The following is a 14,111-nucleotide window of genomic DNA, read 5'->3' on the forward strand; positions in this document are numbered from 1 at the left end:
ACCTGAATGTACTAATATGATGCACTCAAACAGGAACCGGTGGTCACAGTCCATGTGCCCAACAACTCACACATACCACATATGAAATGCGGAATGACATAGAATATAGTCCAATGTATGTTAAGCAAGGTTTATAAAATAAGAATGGTGATCAATATTCACATTACAGAACACACTAACTTATCTAAACAACTAATCTAAAAAGCAAAACCTATCTAAACTAACTAATCTTACACTAACAAACTTAACTCTATTAACCTAACCTAAACTATGATCACGCAGACAAGTAGACATCATCCCCCCACCCCCCCTTAAGACATCAATGCACAATAGACATACACATACTTAAACTACACATTTACTAACTATAACACCATACTAAAACAAATATATATATTTTTTTCAATTTTTTTTTTTTTTTCCATAAACATTAACACACATAACATTACCCCCCACCCCTAAAAGTATTTAAAAAACCCCTATGATAAAAACCTTAAAACTACATCTACATCTAAAAACCTATCTCAACTAACTATGCCTACATATTCTACAATCACTAACAAAATGATACTTACAAAATAATAATATTAACAAACACAATAACTGTAAACCATATTTCAATTAGCCCCTAGATTTGGCTAATCAAATATTCCAGTCTCTGGTGGACCGTGTCCAATTTCTCCTCCAACTTCTCAATTTTCCTGTCCATGGAATCAAGTCTGGACATCAGGGTGTCCATTGCCTGGTCCGGTATGGCCTGTGGAGCAGACGATCCAGAGGCTGCTCCACTGGGGACAACAGCGGCTGATGAGGTCGATGGGGCCACGGGAGTGGGAGGATGCTGTTGTGGCTGCATGCCATCCCTTGAGGCGGGGTCGGTGGTCCACGTGTCGGTAGCCCGCTGCTTCTCATACTGGCGGGAGGTCCAGCGGAAGCCCTTTGCCACGGAGAGGATGTGTAGATATCGGGCCTTCCTTATGCGGAAAGCCCGCTCATCCTCTGCATTCATGTTATCTGTATGAAAAGGTGGACATGTGTCAGTTCAACAGAACATGCCGGACATTAAATCATAGGAAATGCATGCTGTCAGGTGTAATGTAAAACACATTTGGGCAAATCATCTTTTCCATTTGTTGCCCACACACACCAATACATAAGTACTGATTTAGCTCGGCACATACTGTGCAGTCAACTGAATGTCATGGTTGCATGGTAATCCTTGGCACACTTGACATAGTAACTAATTAATGATGAGCCATATGAATTTAAGAACCAGTCAACAGGCATCACGACATGTGATCATTTCCCCACAAAAATGACATCTGGCTCGCCTTGTATCAGGCATGGAGTCATGTGGACATGAATCTGCAATGGACGCTAGGTTCTGACAGTGTCACAGTTTGTCATGGAAGAAGAACTCCTTCCCTTGCATATTTACCACTAGCCCGTTCATTTCACACTCCAACAGAGGAATGCACTGAAGTGGCAATTGCATATTGGAACACAGAGATGTGCTTGCTGTCTACACACCAAGGAGACTCATAATTCATAACAATACTAACATTGGATGGCATGCAGCATGCCATGTAGTACTAGCAGGGTGCAATTAACGTCAGCTTGGCGTTCAGAGCATACATGCTACAAGCACTTACATGTAGCCCATGGTTTTTGTGGGTATTGTCCAATCCCCAAAACACAGTAACAAATCTACCATATCTTGCAGCAACTCAGTCATCATGACAAAGGATCAAGGATGCGTAACAGCATCATGACATAAGTCTTATGTTGTCATGAATGTGAATATAACATTATCAGACAGGATGTGCCACACTTGTGTGTTGAAATACGTTCGTAGTGTCACCTACCCTGTGCACTAAAGCACGTCACAGCAATGTCAACATCATCCCTTATCTGTTCCATGGGAAAAAAGGGACAATCAAGTACTACAGTTCCAAGGGTCACATCAGAAGGACACATGACTAGCTGTTGAAGTGTGTGGACTGCAGAAATGCTCACCTGCAGTCCATGCATTAACTGCCAATGCAACCATGCTGGGCCGGGTCATCCTGGCCATCGGCCATCTCATTGATTGTGCCATACACATCCAATCATCTGTGGGACACACATTGTAAGTCCTGTACCAACATTAATTGTGAAAGTGGGTCTGTGATACGTCTAGACATGAGATGAGGCTGTCAGCAAAATAATCAAATAGGAGGCAGATTCCTGTCCCACAAACAAATGGCTGTGGACTACAAATTTCTAAAAGCCACCCTAGGCTTGAAATATTCCGTGTGGAATTCCATGAGGACTAACCACGCATGGGCTCCCATCTGTTGTGTTACACGTAGGAAAAGTCAATGCATGGACACTACACCCGCTTTGGTACACATATATTGACATCATCCTGGAAAATGATTGGATTGAATAAGCCTTTTCACTACATTATGGAAGACATGCATACTTGACACATAGCTTTGCTCTTATTCTGTGCATATGGTACATAGTGTCATCTATACTCCGTTGTAGGAATATTGCATACCTATCCAAGGTGGGTGGGTCCACGAGCACAATGGAACCACATGAGAAATGTGATGACCGACAGATTGAATGCCAAATACATGACTCACAGACATATTGATGTGCAGCTTGCAAGGCATATCCACAGGAACTTTCCATACATTACAAATTGACCTTTTCATTGACCCAGCACAAGGCGAAACGCATTCAAATACACCATATGCTATACACAGTACGCAAACACCCCATCCAACTCGTGGACACAATCCATACATCTTCCACGGATGTTGCCTTCCTGGGGGAGACATGTCTGAAGGCCTCCTCCATGCCCGACGTTGCCATAGCCATTCTGGACGGCTACAAGAACACTGGCAGGGACCGCAACAATGGAGTAGGAGGTGGGCTTGGCATTGTCATGGTCAACCACAAAACCCTCTGGGCCTCACACATCAATGACCACACCCTCAGCACCGCCAAACTCATGCACTTGAAGAGCCACACATACCACAACCCCATTCTCAGAGGAACCCTCGTCTACAGAACCCCTGGACCCTGGCCTCAATTCTGTGACACCATTGCCAATTGGTTCTGCACGCATGACTACATCCTCCTGGTACACCTGAACCTCCACCTCAAGAACCACAAACACAACAACTCCTCCACCCTGGTAGTCAACCTCGGACTCAGTCAGCTCGTCAAAACGCACACCCACTCCGCCAGACGCACGCTTGACCAAGATCCTCGGCTACCTCCCATGTCCCTTTCAGCCACACCACCAAACTGGACTGGCCATTGGTGCATCCACTACACCTTCAAGACAAATCACCACACCCCAACACATTCAACACATCACATGCAGCAGCCAGATCAAAGACAACAATGAACAGCTTGACAACACCCTTGCCCAGTGCCCACACGCCAACCCAAACTACACTGACTGCGCAACATGCAAATGCAGGCAATTGATCAATGACTGCCACAACACTGTCACCCCGATCACAGAACTCTCCAACAGACACATTGGCAAGAAGGCTGCCTGGTTCACTGTGGACATACGGCCCTCCATACACACATGCCAGAAAGTACATAAAACATTGCACCCCAAACAGACACCAGACAGTATGTGGGCCACAAGAACGGCATCCTCAGACACCATCACCTCATCTGAACTGCTACAAGGGCCACCACCAAGGACTGCATAGACAACAGCGCCCCCAAGAACAATGAGATATTCAACATCATTAAGGTACCCTCCAACCCTGGCTCCAACACCAATGACATCCCACAACTGCAAGACCTGTGATACACCCTTGCCACACTCTTCCATTGCAATATTGCAGACATCCACAACAGCTACCACAACCCGTACACCTTGACAGGCACCAACACCTCAGACACCCCGGCCACCATCCACACTGACCCCCCTGCACACCTGGAGCAATGTGAAGGACAACATCAAAATGAGGTACACCATCCACTCCATCTCACCGTCTGACACATTTGCGCACCACATGTGCAGCAAAGCTAGCCCCACCATTGCAACCCATCTCCTCAAGGCCATCAACATCTCCTTAGAGAGTGCGAGCTTCCCAGCAAATTTTGATGCACGCCGAGATCAACGCCTCACTCCAGGAATCCAAGGTGGGTGCAAGAGGCCTCAAGAACTTCCAGACAATTTCCCTGCTCCCATTCCTGCTAAAGGGCATGCACAAGATTGCAAACAAACAACTGACCGGCTACCTCGAGGAGTACACCATCCTGGACCTGTCACACTCCGACATCTGCAGGAATCCCAGTATTGACAATGGCCTCATTGCCAACACCAATGGCATCTGGACCCCGATGTACAATGATGAAAGTGCGCCACACATCCGCCATGAGCTCTCAGCCGCCTTCAACAATGTCTGTCAACGCACCCTACGCACATGCCTCAAACACGCAGGAATCCAAAGCAAGGCTCTGGAGTGGACCACCTCCTTCCTCTCTGGCAGCAGCCAGAGCCTCCGCCTACCCTCATTCTGCTCCCAAGCCTCAAAGATCATCAGCGGCAGAACACAAAGATCATCCCTCTGCACAACATTGTTCATCATCTCCATGGGCACGCTTGCACACGTTGCACAACTGCACCACCTCCACATCATCTCCTACGCTGACAACACACAGCTGATCCTTTCCCTCACCAAGGACAACCTCAACACCAAAACCAACATCCACAAAGGAATGACTGCCGTTGACGAGTGGATGACGAACAAATGACTGAAGCCAAACTCACCCAAGACGGGGGTCCTCTTCTTTGGATCCACCCCCTCAGCCAGGGACAACTCCTGGTGGACAACTACACTGAGAGCAGCACCGGCAGACACCAACCATGCAAGCAACCTGGGGGTCAACCTCGAATCAACACTCACCATGACCAGGCAGGTCAACGTCGTCTCATCCGCCAGCTACAACACCTTCCGCATGCTCAGCAAGATGTACAAGTGGATCCCCACTGCAACCAGTAGAAGCTTCACCCTTGGCCTCGTCTGCATCAGGCTGCACCATTGACATGTAGACAATGTGGGAGCCACTGCCAAACTCCGTAAACGTCCGCAACACATACAGAACGCTTCTGCACACCTTGTGCACAACTCCTCTTGCCACAGCCACATCACACCCCATCTGGGATCCCTGTATTGGCTCACCGTCAACAAGAGGATCGCCTGCAAGCTTCTCACCCATGCACACAGAGCACTCCCCCACACCGGTCAAACATACCTCAACAGGATAATCACCGTCTACTACCAGAATTGCCAGTGCCCTTTCAGTGACCTTGCCCTTGCCACTGTCCCCCACATCCAAAGACCTACCAGCGGCAGGAGTTTGTACTGCCAACATGCCGCAAAGACCTGGAACACCCTCCTACAGCTGAGCCTGGTCCTCCTTGCCTTCATGAGGGCACTCAAGAACAGGCTGTTCGATCAATAGCAGCACACCTCCCCCCGCGCATTGAGACCCTCACGTGTGAGTAGAGCAATTTACAAAAGTAATGATTGATTGATTGATTAATAAGTCTGACTGCCATTCCTATGGCTCATCCATATACAAATGTTTTGGGGCTAGGGATGTTGATGGTAATTGCACTGACAATGTTTCCATAGCATGATACATTGGCTAATTAATGCAAGGATGACATTAAACTGTCACTACAATATACTTGAACTTCTCCGAATTGTTCACGGACGTGAAGGTTCAAATGTCATTCAGATGCTGTTTCATTAACTTGGCTTTGGCTACTCCAGTCCCAGTGGCAATGGCCACTCCATTTTGCCTTGTGGATAGTGGCAAGGAGTGTCAGACAGTGTTGTGGCTTCTGATCTGTCCACACATGTCCACACGTAGTACAACGGTCACAACATGTTACATCATGTAGTTTGGAATTAGGATGCAAAAGATAAGTTCTGACTGCAGCAGGAAGTTGTGATTGTATCATAGTTGCACTCATACACAGTTTTGCTTCCATCCTCGCACTTGATACACAACAAATTATATGAACATGGATACTCACTGGTGGCATTTGGGTCTTCAAAGCTGTCGACCTCCCCCTGTGTATATGGCCGTGGGCCACCTACAAGAAGAGTAACAGAAGTACAAATTGGTATAGAATCACATCATATGTACATGTCAATTTAGACCAAAACATTATTTAGCGTGACACATGCATGGAAATAACAGGACGTGTCACTCCTTTTACATTGAGTGCAGCCATATTTTTCCTAACACACATGGACAGTGGAAACACTGGATTGCTTCCACATCAATGTTCACACATGTGTGCCATCCCTGTGATTTCGCACATGCATCTACAGATTCAACACACATGCCCTTATGCAGACACTGTTGCTGACTGCTGTACGGATTGCTGTTTCAAAAACGTGTTTATGCACACGCACATGTGTAAGCATTTATTAGCCACAGACACTGACAACGCTTCTTCGACTCTCAACATTCCCACAGCATGTTAAGCTCTATCATGTTCACTGATTGCACACTGATATGATCTTGCAGATGACTGTTGCATAGTGGCTCACACATGACTAGGGTTACATTTGGCTGCCTGCTTCACACTCCGTTCGGGATGCTGATTCACCTGAAGTGCATCCACCATGACGTATACAGCATTCAAGGTGTACATCCATGATACATTCAAGCGAACATGTAGTTTGATGCATGTACACACTGCAGATGCACAGTATCGGACCATCAGCCAAAGCCATCTTTACCCAGCAACAAGCCCAAACTCAATCATTGGACATGCCTCTACACAATCCATCAGCTCAAACTTGGATCACTTTGTATGGACTGTACCAGTGGCAAATCTACACGCTATGCAAATTACACAGCCAGCAACACCCATGGACAGTAATCCAGACTACAATGCACCCTGGCGTACACCACCAAGTACACGCACACTACGTACACACAAAACTACACCAACTCTGGATCATGACATGCATCGCCATCAAAGTGTCCACCCTTTGAAGACTAGCCATGGAGATCTGTATCATCCGCAAAAAGACTAGCAACAGATGGAGCGTTACTCACAGGAATCATGGTAAACGCTACCTTTCCATCCCAAGTTAGCAGATGACTCACCAATCAATCATCCCATTTAATGTAGGCCTGGGCGAAGCACTACGCTACGCTCGCGTAGTTTGCGAAGTTCGCGCTACTTCGCGCTACGCGAACTGCACGTAGCACAGTGCGAACACGCGTAGCGTAGTGTTGCGTAGTGCTGCGGTCATTTTTTGCTTGCTCGCGGTCCTCAACGTCAAGTTGGCGACCGCGAGCAAGCAAAATGACATCCTGGCGAGACTTTTTCCTTGTTCGCGATCGCGAGCATGGAAAATAAACCTCCCGGCGAGATTCCCAACGCGAGAAGGTCAGGTTTCTCATTGCGAGGGGTCACGTATGCTCGCGACCGCTCGCGATGAGAAACTACCAGTTCGCGTTGAGAAAGCTGCAGCTCGAGTAAAAATCTACTCGAGCAGCAGAAAACTACAGCTCGCACTGTGCAAGATGCCATTTTCAATGATTGCACAGTGCCGGTTGCTTGTCCGCACTGTGCAATCATTGAAAACAACATCTTGCACAGTGCGAACATGTTACTTCGCAGTTCGCGAAGTGCTACACGTAGCTCGCGTAGTGCGAACTTCACTTTGCGTAGCTTCGCGAAGTGCTACTTCGCGAACTACGCCCACCCTTAATTTAATGATTAGTCTACAACAACTGTCTGGTGTGTGCACATGCCATTGCACTCAATAGGTACATCTACATCACAAAGTGAAGCACAAGCCATAGCACGCTCAACATCAAACGACTAAGTGCACAGATCCAGGTCAGAACAAGGACAACACCCCTGTGGGAACCTCGTCCAAATACCTACATGCCCCTGAGGTGTGTACACAACCCACATCACATACATCATTGCCCAACATGCATTCGCATACATGTTCCACAGACTTGTGACATAGCTCAACTCACATCTTGACTACAGACATGCCAACAGGTTAGCAAAATTCATTGACAAGCTTGTAGACATCACACAGTAGCAACTGGCCACAAGGCACAGCCACAAGGACGGTGGCAACATCAACACATCCACCACACCAAGACCACATACCCCAATGGCCTGACCGTTCTGACGTACACCTCCTGTCTACCATACAGCTGCATCCATATGAAACAATTAGCACCCCACACAGAAATTACAGATTCTTGACAACTAACAACTATAATGAGCCACAAACCAAAATGCCAACAACACCTTGCACTACACAAGCTTGGTTCTCAATGGACCACACAGATGGTTATCGTAATGTCTAGATGATTTTGCTACAGTCTCCAACACAGACACACAGCAGCACAGGAAGTCAACACGGATCGCATACAGACCACATCATTAGTGAGACACATGCAGACACCATTTTGCAACGATGAAGGACGGGGACGCTAAGACACCATAAATCCCCTTGATAAGGATCCAAAGCAAGGACACCATCTCAACAATCCACACACACATCAAGATTTTACAAGGGCAAATGACTCACCCAATCAATCCTCAGCAACTCCAGAAATGCTACACTAAGAATGCACTTCACGAGTTACATTGGCAGAGCTAGCATTGTGCATGCGGACATGTCCCCCTCACAGGATCACTACAACAAGCGCTGCTCATATTTCCACACAGATGTCATGTGCCTCCAGGATCATTGACATTTTCAGACACAGGTCAATGTAAACATATATCTTCATGCAAAACCTGCTACCCCTCCATCTCATCTTTGACAACATTGAGCACCACAGACAGCGCATCTACCATGATACTCATCCTTTGATGATCACAAATGTACCCCTGTCACCAACCTCTCCTACCAATCTGGCACACACGTCACTCCAGCATTCAGCGTTTACAATGAAGCTGGGTGTGTAATAGTAAACTTATGCACCTTAAGTGGACTAGCACATGCTTACGACCCACATGCAATGAGCTGACAACAAACATCCTGCGCAGACCACACCGTGCACCTCTCCTTTTCAAATGTATGTAACAGACTCTGCAACTGCAGCTGGATTGCGACCCTCACATGTGAGTAGGCTAATCCTGATGATGATGCCTGCTTGATTCATCTATTGATGCCGCATGCTTACATACGCAACCAGAGTCATGTATATGGTGACATATGCACAGGGTATGGACTGAAATACAAGATAGTGCAGGAATGATGCAACCCCAGACCTTTGTCTGCACCACACTGTTTGAAATTCCTAGCAATGGAAAACAACATTGACATTTTAAATATTCCTTGTTCCAACAGTACTTCACTATATTCTACATCCTGGTGGTGCTGATTCATGCTTAACATTGACAATGAACTGCAAATCCAGCAAGCGTGTTTTACCATGCACTTGTGAATATGCAAAATTTGCACTACGTTTTTAAAAGGCTTGCTATGTTGCATGTTGTTAGATGTGGATGTTCACACACAACACCCATAGCCACTGATGCATGGCCAGACTTACAGAGTGGCAATTAACTGGGAAACCATCTGGATGGCACTCCACCCTAAGGCTGGCCTACTGTGTCTCGAAAAAGGGACTATTTAATCATTTCATTTGTCATTGCTCAATGCATGCTGCATTTGATTACACACATTGGAGGAGAGAATCATGACATTAGTGACCTTGGGGTGTGTTGGACCTGTCAGCCCTAGGGTGGTCCCCCCTTCTATTTGTGATCGTGCCTAATTGTTGTCCACCATAATTTTTGTGTTGGAGTAGGTCTCCGGGCGCCTTTTCATTGCCAATCAGTGTTAAGGTGCAGGTGCTCCCTTCTCCCAAGATGGCTGCCACAGACCCCTGCTACTGCAGAGTGGTCTTTCATAGTAGCACCCTAGCTGCCAGGAGCTGGCTGGGACCCCACAACAATGTTGCGACACCAGCCCGCCTTTTGTCCCATGGGTAGAATGGGGAAGCTCATGGAATGTGCTGGAACCTTCTAGGAGGGAGGTGGCGTTTTACTTTAGCCGCCTTGGCTAGAGGTCACCTGACCTAGGGCTACTTAAGTGAGGAAGGGTACTTTTTGTGGTGAGTTGGCCAGTGGGGTACAGCAGAGCTGGAGAATCCACGCAGGAGTGTAGGCGGTTGGGCCTAGCCAGGGACTTATGCCTCTGAGAGTGACAGGATTTAGGTGCTGCCTCTTAAGTGAGTGAGGGACCCTGTGAAACCCTCTGATCTTGCACAGCAGTAGTAGGACCAAAAGAACCTCTGCCCAGCCTGACTAGGAAGGACCTAGTCGTTAACTCCATCCCTACCCCCCTGTAACAGAACCCCCTTAAGGGCGCCAGAGCCATCTGCGCCAACAAGACTTCATCTAACACCTGAGAACAGTAACTGAATGCTGAGACTGCATGTCCTGACTGACCCCCGAAACCCTATGCAAAGCAGATTGAAGAACCACCGGGGATCGACCAGGTACTAGCGCTGTGACCCCTGCGCTCCCTGACCTGGCCTGGGTCCCTCGGCAGCGTGCTCCGCTGAGCGCGGAGCTCCCCTCCTTAATTTCAGCCCCCCCCCCTGTGGCGTGGAAGCAAGCGCGCTCACCGCAGCGGGCGGAAGGCCGGAAGTAGTGCCCTTCAGTGTCACGAGGCCCGTGGAGAAGCCCGGGGACCCGTTGCTGCCGTCGCAGCTGTGCAAGAAGGTGGGCCAGGCCGAGGACCATTGCCCACATCGCCAATGGAGCGGACGCCATCCAACGTCAAGAGCAAGGTAAGCCCGGATGCTGTGATTGACGCCGGTGCGCCCCCTGATGTTTGGGAGCCGCAACACACCCTGAGCCCGGGTTTCCTCTCCGTGGGAGTCCCCCTGGTCACCACGACTGAGAGACCCCGCCAAGGGATCCTTTCCTTGTGCCCCCCGTGACTGTACTGAAGCGTGGTGCCCTACAAACTGCACCGGAGCCCGAGAGACTTGCTCCGCAAGTCCGGTGCGCTCCCTGCTACTGGCTCCGTGTGTAGAGATTCACTGTTACTGCTTACGAGTAGCACTATGCTCTTCATGTTCCGTTCTGAAGTGCTGTATGTCATTGCTTACGAGTTGCACTCTGTTATTCATGTTCCGTTCTGAAGTATTCCTTGCTAATGATTCCGAATGGCGCTTGGTTTTAAATGCTCCAGTCTGAAGTATTCCTTGCAAATGATGATGATAGGGCTCTGTTTCAAATGCTCAGTTATGACAAATGCATGGCTATTGATTACGAGCAGCGCTCTGTGTTAAATGCTCCGTTCCAAAGTGTTCCCTGTTGGCAACTACGAGCAGCGCTCTGGTCTAGATGCCCCGTTCTGAAGTAGTCATTGCCAGTTAATCACGAGTAGCACTCTGTGGAAATCGGCGCTGTTCTGAGGTATTCACCGCTCAGCGCGTAAAGCGCGGGAATCGCCACTGAGGTGCTACAGATAACCAAAGTAGCGGTGTGCCCACGAGTTCTGCCCTGGGTCCCTGCACGCCCTAGGAGTGGCGCTACAGTCCCCAAACCCTACCCTGAGAAGTGAGATACACTAGGGTGGCCTAGAGCCTTTAGAAACCTACTGGTGCATGAGGTGCTGGTGAATATGGGGCGGGTGAATCCACTGCTAATCTAAGTGAAGCTTGCATTGATATCTGAGGAACTGCATTTACATCTCATGAATTGCATTTATATCGCATGAACTTCATTTACATCTCATGAATTGCATTTATATCACATGAACTGCATTTGTCTCGAACTACTTGGATAAACTTGAATTATTTGCATGAACCTTTACAGTGTGGCGTACCTTATTGTGTGTGTTCCCCATTCCATGCGAGGTGCGTGTTGTATGGTTGCTTTACACACAGGCCTTTGGGTGCCCAGCCGCTCGTGTCACGTTACCGCCCTTAGGGACTGGAGACCCCGGTTTCCTACAGGGTGCATGAAGGTGTCCCTTCATGAACAGACACTACTGCCCCACGACGCAGGCAGCCATGTACATGTTAGCAAGTCTGCCTGCACCTGCACATGGTGGCAGTTTGTGTACCAGCACAGGGCTTGGCACCGTGATTACACATCATGGGGCTGATTTATGTTTGACTTGCGCCTCATTGACGCCACCGTTGCGTCACTTTTGTGATGCAGCAGCGGCGCAAATCCTGCGCCATGGTGCGGGGTATTTACAACGTGACGCATCTGGGAGATGCGTCACGTTGTAAAGCCCTGCGCCACATGTAGGCGTTCCAGGGCAGGTGTGGCCGTTCCGGCGCAGGAACGCCTCCTAAAAGTGGCTGAGTGAAATAGACAAGATTTCACTCAGTCACTTTTCCAGCCATGCTGCGTCACATCCCTGCGCCTGCTTGAAGCAGGCGTAAGGATTGACGCAGCATTTTAGGGATAGGGGCACCCAGAGCCTTGCTGGAGCTGCGTCGCGGTTGCACAGCAACTCCAGCAATGCACCATCCATACGACGGCAGATGCGTCACGCATCTGCCCATCCGAGTGCCACGGTGCGCCGCATCATGAATGCGGCGCATCAATGGTGGCGCACAAGTGGGCAGATGCGTGGCAACTCCTCTGGTGCATCTCTGCTGATTAGCAGAGATGCGCCAGACGTCATGAATCTGCCCCTTTGTATCCAAATCATCCTCCCCCTTGTTCACAGCATGACTATGAAAAATCAATTTATTTAACTGGTGCATGTGTCTGTGTGAATAGAGAAAATTTCAATGTCAACATCATATATATTTGGGCCGATTGATGTTTCCTGGCGCATCCCTGCAAATCAGCAAGGATGCGCCAGGAGAGATGGGTCACACAAGTTTACCCTTGCGCCACCCATGATGCGCAGCATTTTCAATGCAGCGCATCATGGCGCAGGAATAAACAGATGCGTGACGCATTCGATGGCGTAAGGTTGCCGCAGTGCTTAAGTTGTGTTGCAAGCGCAACCCAACTCCAGCACTGTTCCAACCAGCCCAGCCCTAACATGGTCTGTCAAGCCTTACGCCTGCTTCAAGCAGGTGCAGGGTTTTGATGCCTCATTGTCGGAAAAGTGAGTCAGTCACATATTATAGATTTGACTTTTCCGAGGGTTATTTCCGCCGTTACACCCACCCTGCGCTACATTAAACATGACGCAGGTTTAATGTAGCGCAGAGCTTTACAGCGTGACACATCTCCATTGATGCGTCACGATGTGAATATGGCGCAAACTGGCGCAGGGTTTACACCACCGCTGCGTCACAAAAGTGACGCTACGGCGGCATCAAAGGGGCACAAGTCCCTCATACATCTGCCCCATGGTTTCCAACATATGTGTCTGTGGCCACAGAACAGTCTTTTGTATTGCATGCGCTCATATGTACATCCATACAGACCATTGCAACGCCAATTGATTGGTCATACGATTTGTGCAGAGGGAGATATGGCATAGATTAGCACCTCTGAAGAGAATATATGAGTGACAAGAAACATTGACTTACCAACTGGACCACCAACTTCCAGGCCAAGATGATCGAGCAGGTCAGCCTCCCTGCTGATGACGTCCTGCCAGCGGTGCTTTATCTGGTGGGTTGTCCGCTGGATCTGGAATAGACGCCCCAGATGTTGCTGCACAGTGGTCCACCGGCGCTTGCGCCCTGCTGTGTCATACCCCTGACTGACCCTGCCCCCCATGCTGATCATCCGGGGCAGGTAGTGGAATATTAGCCATATCATCCCGCCAAACTGTCGATCGGTCAAATTTCGAGACCTTCCAGACATGATTTAGGATGACGTAAAGGAAACTTAATAAATTTGACAAAGGAAACTTATTTAAGATTGACCTAATAAGTACAATAAAATAACCAACCCCTATATAAAGCCTTAAAACTAACTACCCCAATCGACAAACACCCCACAATACTAATGTTACAGACACACACAAGACTCACAAATCACTAAAGACATAAAAACACACCGCAAAAGACACAGGGGACAGACAAAAGACACTTTGAAAGGCAAATCAGGACACCACAGACTCCAAACAACTCCACCAGCAAGC

The 14,111-nt window shown here is 48.4% G+C and overlaps 1 protein-coding gene across 1 annotated transcript; it reads right to left on the minus strand.

Annotated features, from left to right (window-relative positions):
- Positions 1-421: 421 nt before the first annotated feature.
- On the minus strand, positions 422-13,794 carry LOC146789517 (uncharacterized). The gene is made up of 3 exons (XM_085630105.1): positions 13,552-13,794; positions 6,068-6,127; positions 422-1,014 (listed from the first exon to the last, which is right to left on the minus strand). The coding sequence occupies exons 1-3, from the start codon at positions 13,784-13,786 to the stop codon at positions 629-631; spliced, it is 681 nt and encodes a 226-aa protein (XP_085486231.1). The 5' UTR covers positions 13,787-13,794; the 3' UTR covers positions 422-628.
- Between the last annotated feature and the right edge of the window lie 317 nt (positions 13,795-14,111).

Source organism: Triturus cristatus, chromosome 10 (assembly GCF_964204655.1).
Source record: "Triturus cristatus chromosome 10, aTriCri1.1, whole genome shotgun sequence".
Classification (NCBI taxonomy): domain Eukaryota; kingdom Metazoa; phylum Chordata; class Amphibia; order Caudata; family Salamandridae; genus Triturus; species Triturus cristatus.